We start from the raw sequence: 13,526 nt of genomic DNA, 5'->3' as shown, positions 1-13,526 counted from the left end.
GAAGATGTGGGTTTGTTGTCCATCCTATCGTGCTGTTGAGAGGCTCTCAGAACACTGCCAGGGCTTCCAGTGAGCCCTGCTACCCCTACCATTGTGTTCCCAGGTTCTCTGGGGAAACAGACAGGTCGAATTTTGTTTTGTTTTGTTTGTTTGTTTTTTGAGACAAATTTCTCTATGTAGCCTTGGCTGTCCTGGAACTCCAAACTCAGAGATCCACCTGCCTCTGCCTCCTGAGTGCTGGGATTAAAGGCGTGCACTGCCACCATCACCCAGTTGGATTGATTTGTTTTATGTTGCTATAACTGAGCATCACAGACTAGGTGATTTACAGCATTAGGAGTGTACTTACACTGGACAGTGTAAGTTTCCACTCACTAGGGTGGCCCAGGCCAAACAGGAGGCCATGAGAGCCTGGTCCAACCAACAACTTTAGCTGATCCCTTGACCCCTTTGTCAGACCTGTGCATGATGGGACCTCAGAGCAACTCAGACTGACTCCGAGTCCTACAGAGGAAGTCTTCTATGCAGGCAGAGAGAGCAAGTCTTCTTCGTGCCTTGACTGAAATCTTGTCCCGCAGCAGCCGGAAGAGAGGGCAAGGATCACAGTGTCTTAAAGCCAGGTGATTAATAAAGGCTGTGGCAATAGAAATAAGGGGAAATGGTGACTTAGACTAACATTGTGCTCCTTTCTCATTGAATTTGGGGAGCCTCTTGTGCCAGTAGAAACCCAGGATCTTTTACTTGACCTGACTACTCTCTGCATGGAGCTGCAATTTTCAAGGTCACTTCCAGATCCAAGGCTCACCTATGCATTCTGATGTGAATGCAGGATGCAGCAAAAAAGACACCAGTCTTTTCCAATATGGTCTGTTCCACAGGGCATCTTTGGAAGTCCCTTCTCATGCCTCTCTTATGTCTTAGAATCATGTCATTCCACATATGCAAGGAGGATAGACCTGTCTTTTGGTTGGGTCAATGCCATCTAAGGTACAATTGGACTTCTACTGTTGAGGAAGAGAGAAGAGCCAGCCAGTGGGCAGAAGGTGGTTGTGGTATCAGCGGAGAATGAGAGGGGACAGAGCCTCCCCTGGGAAGCCTTCTTAATGGTTTGGATACTGTAAGGTTTTCTACTTCAGCTGTTTGTTTATTATATGGAGTCTCAGGTATCCCAGGCTGATCTTGAACTCCATGTGTAGCTGAGGATGACCTTGGACTTCCAACCCTTCTGCCTCTACCTTCTGAACACTGCATGATAGGCCCGTATAATCACAACTGCTATTCAATTTTGGGGCTGGAACTCAGAGCCTCTTGCCTGCTGGGCAAGCACTCCACCCACTGAGCTACACTCCCATTCCACGTAGCAGGACTTTGGCTAAGCTCTTCATGTAGAGCCTTGCCTCTCCCCTTCTCAGCCACTCACCATGGCTCCAGTTTGCCCCAGTTTAAAAACAGATTCTGGTGTTTGGTTTGGAGCCACGGATCTTTGCTTCTACTTTCCCCATGTTACTCAGTGCCAGGTTCTGGGGAACTGATTGCTCTTCTGCTTCTCCCCCAGCCCAGCGCTCCTGCGCAGTAGATGTCCCAAACAACTGTACATACAATGTTGATACTTTGCCCAGACGCTTTTTGGTGCTGAGGCACTTCCTTTGTTCTTTATTCTCTTTCTTTAGATCCCAGTCTGGCTTGCCCTGGGTCCAGCTTTGTATCCCCCAACCTGCTCAGCATCCACTGCCCCAGACTGATCAGTAGCCACCGGAGGAACTGTATTTCTCACACAGTGGGAAGTAGACCTCACTTCCTTAGACCTCTGCATGCCCAGTAAATTTGCATTTGCCACCTGGCTGGAAGAGGAGTCATTTGGGACAATTCATAAGATGTAATCAGTTTCCAATATTGGGGTTGAGTGCAGTTAGCTACTCAGGGCATCTCAAAGCCGAGTCTCAGAGGTGCTGGGCGAGGCAGGAAGGTTTCCACTCTGTTTATCTGAATGCGAAAAGCCACTCTGGGTCTCCTCCCTGAATCCACCATTGCACCTGACTCAGTGTAGCCCAATGGTCTTGCAGTGGTGGCCTTGGACCCATCACCCAGGAATGCACATGGGAAACCTTTCCTGATTTCCTGTTTCATAACTTTATTTAAAGTTCTCTGTCTCCCCACCCCCACCCCGCCAGCCCCTTAGAGGGGGTGGAATCCCCAGTTGGAAGGGAAAGGACTATTCTGTCCTCCCTAGGGAGGGAGGGTGTCCCCAGGACAGGCTCCATGGACAGAAGAAGCAGGGGCTTTCAAGACAAGGCAAAGGCATCGTCCAGAAGGCTGTGGCCAAGGCAGAGCCCCTCGGATGCCCTACGGTCCTACATCCTGTGGATCACCTATAGGTGAAGAGCAGAGAAACCTGGGGGAATGGTAGAGACAAGGCTAGGGTATTGTGCGGCTGACAGAGACAGGTATGAATTTTAGGATGCTGGGACTGGCTGTGAGGAGGCTTGGAATAGGGAACCCTGGGTCACAAGGGAAGCAGGATGTGGTGAAGGTGCATGTCTGTGCTCTGAGAACTGGGCTTTGTGAAGGAACTGCACCTTAGGGCCTGGGAACAAACAGGGCACTTGCCCTGAGCAGAGGCTGGAGGGCAGTTGAGAGGGGGACAGCAAAGGAGGAAGAGAACTCTGGTGGGCAGGGGACCAAGCTGTGGGGTGGCCACAGCCAGCTGTCCAGCTTCAGGACAGCCATCCCTGCTGTGCATGGCCCCAGGCCACCAGTTTGTGCTTCTATATTGCTGGAGGGCTCCCCATGTAGCTCAGCCATGGCAGAGAGGCAGGCAGCTTCTCCCAGGTCTCCTCCCCATCCCAGTCTCTCTGGATGCCTCTCTCCCTGCCCAGCATCATCTGCAATTACAGGAGAGCATGGTGATGGTTGGGGGAGCCATGCTGGGGACAGATCACAGACTCAACTTAGGTGGCATTGACTTCCCCCTCAAAGGACCACAAGTAATTGTGTCTAAGGATCCCACCCCACTCCCGCCCCTTGTGCACGGCTATCTGTTTTCTTTCCTGTTTTTGAGAATTATTCAGACATTCGAGCCCATGGTGAGATGGTGAGGAGAGAGGGGTGTTCTGGGGCTGTAGGGGGCGGGTACCTCAGAGTGCACCCTGCCCATCTCCCCGGCAGCCGCTGTCCCCGTGGACAATGAGCACCGGGAAGTAAAGGGCATCCTCATAGCATGGAGGACTTTCCAGAGGCTCAGTGTCCTCCCCTCTGCGTCCCAAGGGACCTCCACTCAAGCTGCGGAAGACCCCTGGGGTGGCCCGGCCCCCAGCACCCAGTGAGAGGCGACTGCGGCTGAAGGGCAGGCGAGGCCCACTGGGCCGGGCAGGAGGCAGGGAGTTGCTGCTGACCGAGCGGCGGCAGCGCTGGCAGCCTCTCAGGTAGGCCCCGGAGCTGGCACCCATGACCACAGCCTCCGAGTAGCTGGGCACCAGTTGCCGATTGGAGCAGATGTGCCACTCAAGCTCTGTGAAGTCCACAGTGGCCACTCGAGAGAGTGGTGGCCCGCTGGGCACAGCCCCTGGGGGCGGTGAGCTGGCACCGAAAAGCTTCTCCACCTGGTAGTGTACGTGGGCTGTCCCATAGGCTGCCACCACGCGCAGTGGCCAGGACAGTGTGGCCGCGGACACCAGCCAGAAGACCCAGGCTCGGGCGTACCAGGGTGGGCTGCGGGGGTCTGCGAAGACCATGAGGGACTCACGGAAGTCCACGTCCTTCAGATGCATGCCCTCGCGGGCCTCCAGGTAATCATCCAGGCCCTCGTTGGCACTGAAGAAGCGAGCCCTCTGCGTGAGGTATGAGGCCTCCGCCTCAGCACTGCCGAAGCTGAAGCACTTGGTGAAACGCAGCCGTGTGGCTGCGTGGTCTGCCAGGCCCACAAGCTCCTTGGAGACATCACGGACACCATGTGCAGTGTAGTCAAACTCACCCCGAGCTGTGCGACTGTCCGCCCTTTCATGGTAGACCTGTGTGGTGGTGTAGGCATCCCCATTGCGGTAGCGGGTGATCTGGCGTGTGCGGCGCACATAGTGATAGCTGGTGGCCTTCCACCAGACACAGGGCGGAGCCTGCTGCAGCCGGTGGATCAGGGCAAGCACGGTGTTGGCATCGGTGCGAGGCGCCTGGCATGACCGCACATGACAGTGCCAGCACTCTGCCAGGTAGAGGAGGTAGAGGAGGGAGACGAAGGCCAATGGGATGTACAGGTAGCCATCAGAGCAGGGACTGGCTGGGTAGGTGGGCGGTGGACCGCCAGCCCCACGAGCCAAGGCTGCCTCAGGCCCCAGGACCAGGCGAGGCACAGTGGCCAGGCGACACCAGGCCACCACAGCCCCACAGGCATGGATGAGCAGTGTGAGGAGCAGGCACTTCCAGTGAGACTCTCGACACAGAGAGCCTCCCAGGGACTGCTTCAGGGGCCGCTGCTGCAGGGTGGGCAGAGAAGGAGAGGCACATGTCAGTGGGCACCACTGCTGTGAAGGAGGTGGCACCCTATGACCACTTCATAGAAGAAACTGAGGCTTCTAGGGATTGAGCTATTCTGCAAGCCTCACAGCAGCAAACCTTGTCTGTCTGCTTAGAGCCTGCCTCCCTCTGTGCCCTGCTGTCTCTCAGTCAGGAGCCTCCCTACCCCCCGTAAGAGCACAATGGAGAAGAAACGACCCTCTCCCAGTCACCACTGAGAAATATGACTTCTGGTAGTTCCTGCTCTGTTTCTAATTTGCTGTGTGCATTTGGCCACATTTTTACCCTCTCTGGGTCCGGATTTTGGTCCTGTTGGTCTGAGAGGCTGATGTGGCAGGGAGGTGTGTGTGTGTGTGTGTGTGTGTGTGTGTGTGAGAGAGAGAGAGAGAGAGAGAGAGAGAGAGAGAGAGAGAGAGGTGGACTTTGGAGACAGTTATATACAGCAGCTCTGGGGTGCCAGCCATTCTGTGGCTTGGGCAGACCACTCTACTTTAGCGCTGTGTGCTGTTTCCTCATTCATACATCTGGTTGTTGAAGATGCAGAGAGATAGAGAGATCACATGTGGGAATTTGCTAGCATAGGGTCTAGCCCTGGGAATAAACACTTTTGCTGCTACCCTGCGACTCCCATTGGTCCCTTGTTCCACTAGGGATGGCAGGAGACTTGGGAGAGGCTGTTAAGCGAGAGAGACATACATACGCAGAGAGAAGGAGAGGGGGGGGGGGGGAGATGGGGGAGGTGTGAGTCCCAGGGCTGGCAGCAGATGGAGGGCCACCCTTCACTCCCTAACTGTCCTGAAGGGAGAGATGGAACACAAGCCGCTGGACACCACAGACTACTTCTTGACCCAGAGGCTTGGCACATCTTCCATGGCTGGTAGGGCTGATAGCCTGGCCACCTCAGCTCTGGTGTCAATAGAAGGGGAAGGGAAAGAGGAAGGGGGACTGGGAGAGAGGAGGTGGAAGGTGTAGATGTCACCTCCTCAGTCCCACCATGCCTTGAGAGGTCTAACAGGAGAAGGGACAGTCCTCAGTCCCATCCAGGGCAACCTGCTCCCATTTGTATCAAATTTATAGGTGCATTCTGCCACCTAGACCTGTCCCAGCCAGGTGCACACACCCACTCACCCACACCCCCAACACATGCTCATCACAGACCCACCCACTGCAAAGGAACAGCATCCCTCATACAAGAAACAGCAGACCCTTGCCTGTTTTCAGAGCACAAGCTTCATGGCCATAGCAAGGTATACTCAGATACGCCATCACTTCACCACAGGACAACATGTACATACATAATACACACAGTCATCCAGACACATGCGACCCTCACCTGACCACAGTGCACATCTACTCCACCCTATAGCAACCTGACACCCACAGCCCACACACTAAAGAGACACAGCATGAAATCATACACACCCACACTCTTGGGTGAAGAAGACTCAAGGCAAGGAACCCACCAGAGCCTCACCTGACTACAGGGTACATATGTCCCTACTGGAGATACAGGGAACACACAACCAGAATTCTGTCTCACACACAAGCACATCACATCCACTCACACACACAGACCGCTCACCACCCTGCTTTCCATACTACCGCCTATCCATCCTAGACTTGGCACATCCTCCTGGCCAGAGCCGAGGAGGGGCTCTGGGGATCTCAACTACGGGAGTGAGCCCTCTGTCCTCACCTGGGGGTGGGGGAGAGAAGGGTATCAGCAGCCGCTCCCTTCTCTTCCCTTCTTCCCTCCCCCACCCCCAGTCCGTGCTACAGCTGCTGCATTGCAGGCACCGCCCGACACCTCGTGAGCAACCGGGCAGGACTGGGGACCTGACCCCAAGGCCCTGGCAGTCGGGGACAGCATCCCAGGCTGCGCTCTGGAACAGGGACGCGTGGGGGCCACAGGCGCTGACGTCACAGGGCCGGAGAGGATGGTTGAGGGGGCGCCGAGGGCCCAGGTCTCCCCTACATTCCTGCTCAAGCATTCCTGTCCTGACCTACGCGGACCCCGAAACCACGACCCCAGCCAGAACGCTGTCTCCCCAATGACGTCATTACTGAAGGGGCTCCGGGACTTTCCTCCTTAATCCCCCTCTGTGGTTCGCCCCTCCACTTGTTCCCTTCACCTCTCTCCAGCCCTGGCTCAGTCCCCACCACACGCCGCCTGTACCTCCTCCCGCAGCGGCTCGCTGTCCGGAATGAGTGCGGGCACCTCCCCGCAGTCGCCACCTTCGCCCTCCGGCATGGTGTCCTGGCTGCTCCGGCTGCCGGGCCCGGGCCCCGGGCATGATAAGCGGTGGGGCGCGGAGGGCTGCGGCGCTGCCCCGAGAGGCGTCCGCTCGGCTCGGCGGCCGCTGAGGAGTGCGCCGAGCCCAGCCGGAGCACAGCCCGAGCGCGGCGGCGTTGGCGGCCGCGGTGCCCGGCGCCCCGCCCTCCGCTGACCCCGCCCCCGCGGCACCGGCGGCGCCGCTGGCCGCGCCTGGCACCGCGGGCGCCCCTCGCCTCTGGGAAGCCCAATCTGGGCCTCCGGACGCCTGGCTTCCCTGGCCGAGCTCGCACTTGCGACCTTGGGCGAGTCCTTGCTCTATGGTGCCGAGTCTCCCCAGCTGCATAATGAGGCGGGTGATTCTGCAGGTGGGTGGGCGCCCGCAGGGGCCCCTCTCTAGGGAATGGGCCCAGCGCTATAAGCCCACCCAGACTCCACCCCAGAAGCTTTGCTTGTTAATACCCAGAAGGGAAAGATTAGTTTCATTCGCTGGACTCTGCTGAGGGCTGGAGGGCTAGAGCTAGGGCATCAGGAACTCTAAGGCTGCACGATCTTTGACCAGTATGTTTAACCCCTAAACTCAGCTTTTCTATCTGAGAAATGGAGATGGAAAAGTGCTGGATTAAATTCACTAGTCTTCTCAGACCAGGCAGAGGAATAGGTTCTGTCCTGAATGGGACAGCCTTTTCCAAGATGCATAAGGCCCCAGTCCTCCTCCTTCGCCCTCACGGGGCTGGGCTCCTCACACCCAGGCTTGGGTCTGGACCTTGCCCCCAATCTAGATAATGGGTAGGACAGAGGGAGATGTAAGCTAGGTGGGCTCTTCATTGTGTTTGAACAAAGGGTAATTCCATGATTGTTTGAACTTTAGAAGATGGTGTAACAGATATAAAGGACTGTTTTGTGCTTTTTATTATCATTTTTGGTTTCTTTGAGACTTGGTTTCTCTGTGTAGCCCTGGCTGTCCTGGAACTCGCACTGTAGATCAGGCTGGTCTCAAACTCAGAGGCATAATTGCCTCTGCCTCCTGAGTGCTGGGATTAAAGGCATGTGCCACCATCATCCCGATTTATTATTTTTTAAATATTTATTTTGTGTTTATTTTTAAAAATTGTTATTTTGCCTCTATGGGTGTTTTGCCTTTACGTATGTTTGTGTACCACATGAATGCAGTGCCCACACAGGCCAAAAGAGAGTGCTGGGTCTCCTGGAGCTGGAGTTAGAGATGACTGTGAGCCGCCAAGGGATGATGGGAATCCAACCCAGGCAAACAGTGCTCTTAACTGTTGAGCCATCTCTCCACTGCCCCATTTGTTTGCTTGCTTAGTGGGCACAGATGTTTGCTGGCTAGCTTCTAGTGTAATTGGTGTGCTTGGACACTAGGAGGACATAGATAGACGTGGAGAATGACAAAATCCTTGTCCTCGTAGAAGTTATCCAGGGAAAAGTCTCACTAACGCTGGGAGGGCCAGAGGCCTGAGCCTGGCCTCTGTAAGAGCTAAACTGACCCCCCCCCATTTAAAATGTAACCACGTTTTAAATTTATTTCATGTATCTCTCTCTGGGTGGGGTGTATGTGAAGCGGTGCACTTTAAGCACAGTGCAAGTCAGAGGATGACCTTCGGGAGTTGATTCACTTCTTCCACTATGTAGGGTCTGGGAATTGAACTTAGGTCCTCAGGATTGGCTGTCTGCTGAGCCATCTCACACGAAGGCTAACGTGACTCTTAAAGGCTCTGGACAAACTGATAAGATGGGAACAGGCATCCCAGGTGGAGGAGCAAAAGCAGCAGTTAGACCTTCATGGGCTAAGTTTGGGAAGCAGGAAGGTCTCACCTTATGTAACTGAACACTTAAGTAGCTAATCAACTGCAAGGATCAGAGGGCGTGTAATGCTCTCTGGAGAACAACACCGCCAGAGAGGGGCCCTTGAAGACTGTCTCCTGTAAGGGTGGGACCGCTTACAACCTGGGTAGGAGACTAAGAGCGTCGATTAAGGGCCTCACTTTGAGATCCCAGGACTGGTGATGACTAAGGAGTTCCGACTGCACCTCAGGGGAAAGATCAGCACACTTCTGCCTCCCAAATCCACTGGACCACTGGAGAAAGCAATGGGACAAGGCCCAGTGCAGATTCCTGTCCCATGTATATCACCAGATCTCCGGAGTTTCGGATCTCCTGGGTCTCAATTTCTGTCCCCTGCTCCGTGCGTGCATGCGTGCGTGTGTGTACACGCGCGCGCGCATGATGTATTGAGTGCGATCCCAAACCCTCCCAGCAGACACCCTCGCAGATGAGCAGGAGAGCGGCGAACGCTAAATGGTATTTTCAGCACTAGCTGACGGACAGCACCTGCTCGGAAGGGAGTGGGAGGCCGGAGGAGGAGTCAACGTTTTAGGGTTCTGGACCTCGCTGTCACTCGCGGGCAACACCACCACATTCCGCTACAGGACTGAGTGAATTGGAGGAAAGAGAGCACAAGAGGGCGGGCAGGGATCGGTCAGAGCTTGACCGACTGCCAAATTCCTCCTAGACTGCGTTGCGGCGGAGGCAGCTCTGTATATTGACTAGCAGTGTCGATCCGGAGCTCCATCTTCCTACCGGCGTAGTCGTGGCAAGGAGCGTCAAGCGTCCCTCGGCGCAGACGCGGAACTAAATTACAAATCCTTCTCACCTATTGGCTGGTTTTGCCGCAAATTAGCAAGCCTCCTACTCAATCGGAGACCGTCTTGAATAGCTCCGCCCCCTACCTATCGGAAGTTGAATATAATCAAATCCGATTGGACTAAGGCATACTAGTAGCCAATTGGGAGTGTGTGTGGGGGGGATAACCGGCTCCTCCGAAAGGCCAATGGTAGACAGCGGACTGTGACGCCCCGTACATGGCGGCTGAGATCGGCCAGCCCTGGGACGTGTCTGGCTGTCGGGTAACTTCGGTCAGTTCTGGGCCAGAGAAGCAGCTGTTTCAGTAGTGTTTGTACCCGACTACAGCGCAGCCTACCCTTGGGTAGAACGATCGTCTTGGCCATGGCTTATCACTCGGGATACGGAGCCCACGGTGCGTGAGGAATGGGGAGGGCGGGGCGCGGCCTGGCAGCAGGGTGCCAAATCCCCTGCGAGACCCACTCGCCCAGAGGGAGACGGCCTGCGGTGACTGCTGTCCTGGGAGGGGAATGTCTCTCGGGTTCCTGTCCTGCCACACTACAGCGTGTCCTGGACTTCGCCCTTGCTGACCAATCCTGAGATTAGGCGGCGATAGCACAACTGAGATTCTCAAGTCTCTACAAGAACCGGCCTCGCCTCCAGAACTTCCTTCTCTGTTAAACTCTGGCAGCATTCCTGACCACTGTCCAGGAACTCTTGAGTAGCCAGTGTTGACTTTTCTACCTGTGTTAAGGGATGTCTTTCCGGTGATCGTACTCAAGCAAACATCTGTTCACTCTCTAATATTCAGGGATCATCTCCCTTGCGAGACTTCCCAGAAATCCCAAGTGGACAGCCACTTCTAGGTGCGCCTAATCCCCCAGCGGCATGCAGTAGAGGATTGCTCCAAAAGGATAGGAGGTCTTTCTAAAATGCACCCTGACTTCTCCTCAGCCATTGTTTCGTGTCCCGGGACCTATGCACAGCTTCTCATCCTGAGGCAATGGTTTGGGTTCTTGCTCAGAATTTCTGTTACCTACTTTGGTACTCCCACACCTGCAGGTTCCAAGCACAGGACCCGGGCAGCTCCAGATCCTCCTCCACTCTTCGATGATACAAGTGGTGGCTATTCCAGCCAACCGGGTGGATACCCAGCCCCAGGAGCTGATGTAGCCTTCAATGTCAACAACCTGCTTGGAGACCCAATGGCCAATATGGCTATGGCCTATGGCAGCTCCATAGCATCCCAAGGGAAGGACATAGTGCACAAAGAGGTGTGACCTGTGCTCAGGGAAAGGGTGACAGGATTTCTGGCTAGGGTTGGGCTGTCACAGGCTCCCACTCGATTTCCCAAGCAGCCTCTAGGAACACATCCGCAGTCTCTTTTCTCTACTTCCAGCTGCACCGCTTTGTCTCTGTGAACAAACTCAAGTATTTTTTTGCTGTGGACACAGCCTATGTAGCCAGGAAGCTAGGACTGTTGGTCTTCCCCTACACACATCAGGTGAGCTTCCTACCAGGTGAGCTGGCAAACCTCTCCCCACTTTCGGATAACCTGATCCGCAGGCCTCAACCCCTTTCTGCTCTTGTTTTCCCCTTCTCCTGCTTACCTGACCCCTGCCACTGCTAGAACTGGAAAATGCAATACAGTCATGATGTGCCTCTGCCTCCACGGAAAGACCTCAACGCTCCTGACCTCTATATCCCCAGTGAGTCTCTGATGTGGGCTTGGGGACACGGGTACTTGTGCCTTGAAACATCATTAGGAAGACTCAGCTAATGACCCAGCCTCCATCCCTGGTGTGTTCATGTGTGACTGTTGCTAGACACCAGGGTGACAGGCTGACCAGTAGGAAACTTCCTGAATGGGACCTTGTTTCCATAACACCTTTTTGCCTTTGGACCCTGTCTCTTTCCAGCCTGGAATGCTAGGTTACCTGGCCCGGCCGCTTCCAGCTATAGGACTTTAGGTTGGTTCTTTCAGCCTTTAGTAAAGCAAGGCCAACAATGGCTTCTGCTTCAGAGAATTGGCGTGGAGAGCCAGGGAGACGATGTGTGCTGTGCATGCCACCTGGCGTGAAGGAGACACACCACACAATAAATACTGTCATTATTACCCTGTCCGCTGAGGCCTGCTCCAGTGTGTGCCCACCCCCACCCCCACCAGGAAACCTGACCCCTGGAGCAAATGCATTCTCCCTTCTGGATCCTCACAGCTGCCTGTCTCCATGGCACCTGTCGGGCTAGCTACATAGCCTCTGCACCTCATTCTTCTCTGTCCTGTTGGCTAATCAGGGTCAGGCTCAGAGGACACCCACAAGCAGATTTGCTAGGGTGGGGCTGTCCAAAGGAGCTGCCAGGGAGGGCAACTGCTAAGGTTGTTTCATCCCCTGATCCTCTCATGATCACTGTTAGAAGCTGGTACGGTCATCCTGTCTCATGTTGAAGCCATGGCTCTTAGGGACTTAGCTAACCTATAGTTCACAGGTGGCAAGGCTGTGCCCTCTGGTGGCCACACCAGTTAATAAGAGGGAAGGTGATGGCTTATGATCCTGGGTGGTCCAGTGGTATTCAGCTGGAGGGGTAGTCAGAGGGGCGCATCGGACAGGACACTGGATGCAAAGGGTGAGCCGTGTTGGGATATTCGGGGGGAAGTATGGGAGATGCTAGGATATCGGTGGGCTTGACTGCCTAATGAGAGGCTTTGGGCGAGGAAGCCAGACTGACTACTTCCTTTCTTCTCTTGGCAGCCATGGCCTTCATCACATATGTGCTGCTGGCTGGGATGGCACTGGGCATTCAGAAAAGGTTGGTGCTAACCTTCTTGTTCTCCCTTCCGGCTTATCTCCCCTTCCTCTCTAGGGAACGGGTGCTGGGGTCTGTGCCAGGCCCCAGCTCACTCAGTGCCACCCTTAGCCTCTCACCTCACACCTGCTCCAGGATGGCTCCTTCTGACTCCCTTCTGCCATGGCTGCAGGTTCTCCCCAGAGGTGCTGGGCCTGTGTGCGAGCACAGCACTGGTATGGGTGTTCATGGAGGTGCTGGCCCTACTTCTCGGCCTCTACCTGGCCACCATACGCAGTGAACTGAGTACCTTCCACCTCTTGGCCTACAGCGGCTACAAATACGTGGGGTGAGTGCCAGTGGGGAGCTGAAGGGTCTGAGGCCCCAGCTTTTGAGCCTGCGTAGCTGTAGCCTTCACTGCCATGCTGGTGATGCCCCGACCCCATCTCCACCCCAGCTCTGCTCCAGCAGTCTTCTCCTGGAGATAGTGACTTCAAAGAGGTTGGGGAGCCCAAGGAACAGAAGGGGATTTCAGGTCCTGGGGCTGATCCATCTGGAGTCTGGTTCCCCGTTGAGGACAGCCTGGTGTCATGGGGTGGTGGTGCTGGGTGGCTCTGGCCCTGGTGTCATGGGTGGTGGTGGTGGTGCTCACCTTCCCTTGCTGCTCTGCAGGATGATCCTCAGTGTGCTCACAGGGCTGCTCTTCGGCAGCGACGGCTACTACGTGGCCCTGGCCTGGACATCATCCGCGCTTATGTACTTCATTGTGAGTGCAGGGTGGTCCCTCCCCTCCCCTCCCCTGGGCTGGCTCTGGATCGCATGTCCCCTCCTGGCCCAGCCTTAGCACTTCTCTCTTCTAGGTGCGTTCTTTGCGGACCGCAGCCTTGGGCCCTGACAGCATGGGGAGCCCAGCCTCTCAGCAGCGTCTCCAGCTCTACCTGACTCTGGGAGCCGCTGCCTTCCAGCCCCTCATCATATACTGGCTGACCTTCCACCTGGTCCGGTGATCCCTGGTCCCAGGTGGCACTGATTTTTTTCCATACATTGAAGATTTGGTTTCCTTGACTTGGCTTGACCCTGGTTCCTGGGGCCCAAGGGGGAGCCATGAACACCTCTGGGCCTCTGCATTGTCCAGGGGACTCAGCTTGGGGTTGTTTAGGAGAAGGGCAGGTAGGTCCAGGGAAAGCATCCTGGAGGAAACTTTTATACTGCCTTGAAAAACAGCTGGAAGGGTTGCATCAGACACAGCTGGAAAGGTAGCATGGGAAAATGGCTGCTAAGGAAACCTCCAAGGCCTTAGACACATCCACGAGGCTCTTGG

General features: G+C 55.3%; 2 protein-coding genes across 2 annotated transcripts; one reads left to right on the top strand and one right to left on the bottom strand.

Moving 5' to 3' along the window:
• Positions 1-1,661: 1,661 nt before the first annotated feature.
• Positions 1,662-6,907, bottom strand: Tmem151a (transmembrane protein 151A). Its single transcript, XM_041661863.1, has 2 exons — positions 6,683-6,907; positions 1,662-4,466 (listed from the first exon to the last, which is right to left on the bottom strand). The coding sequence occupies exons 1-2, from the start codon at positions 6,755-6,757 to the stop codon at positions 3,135-3,137; spliced, it is 1,407 nt and encodes a 468-aa protein (XP_041517797.1). The 5' UTR covers positions 6,758-6,907; the 3' UTR covers positions 1,662-3,134.
• A 2,714-nt stretch (positions 6,908-9,621) lies between these two features.
• Yif1a (Yip1 interacting factor homolog A, membrane trafficking protein) lies at positions 9,622-13,270 on the top strand. Its single transcript, XM_041661677.1, has 8 exons — positions 9,622-9,836; positions 10,484-10,695; positions 10,821-10,925; positions 11,052-11,130; positions 12,172-12,229; positions 12,399-12,554; positions 12,878-12,971; positions 13,066-13,270. Exons 1-8 carry the CDS (start codon positions 9,806-9,808, stop codon positions 13,210-13,212), a joined length of 882 nt encoding a protein of 293 aa, XP_041517611.1. The 5' UTR covers positions 9,622-9,805; the 3' UTR covers positions 13,213-13,270.
• The last annotated feature ends 256 nt before the right edge of the window (positions 13,271-13,526 follow it).

This window comes from Microtus oregoni, unplaced genomic scaffold (genome assembly GCF_018167655.1).
Source record: "Microtus oregoni isolate MIOR12 unplaced genomic scaffold, Mior012 000012F_ref0000307, whole genome shotgun sequence".
Lineage (NCBI taxonomy): Eukaryota > Metazoa > Chordata > Mammalia > Rodentia > Cricetidae > Microtus > Microtus oregoni.
This window is presented reverse-complemented; position numbering and strand designations above follow the sequence as displayed.

Coding starts and splice junctions, on each gene's coding strand:
- Tmem151a (XM_041661863.1), bottom strand. CDS start 6,757: ATGCCGGAGGGCGAAGGTGGCGACTGCGGGGAGGTGCCCGCACTCATT. Junction 4,467..6,682: donor GCGAGCCGCTGCGGGAGGAG/GTACAGGCGGCG, acceptor CCCACCCTGCAG/CAGCGGCCCCTGAAGCAGTC.
- Yif1a (XM_041661677.1), top strand. CDS start 9,806: ATGGCTTATCACTCGGGATACGGAGCCCACG. Junction 11,131..12,171: donor TCCTGACCTCTATATCCCCA/GTGAGTCTCTGA, acceptor TTCTCTTGGCAG/CCATGGCCTTCATCACATAT. Junction 12,972..13,065: donor CCGCGCTTATGTACTTCATT/GTGAGTGCAGGG, acceptor TCTCTCTTCTAG/GTGCGTTCTTTGCGGACCGC.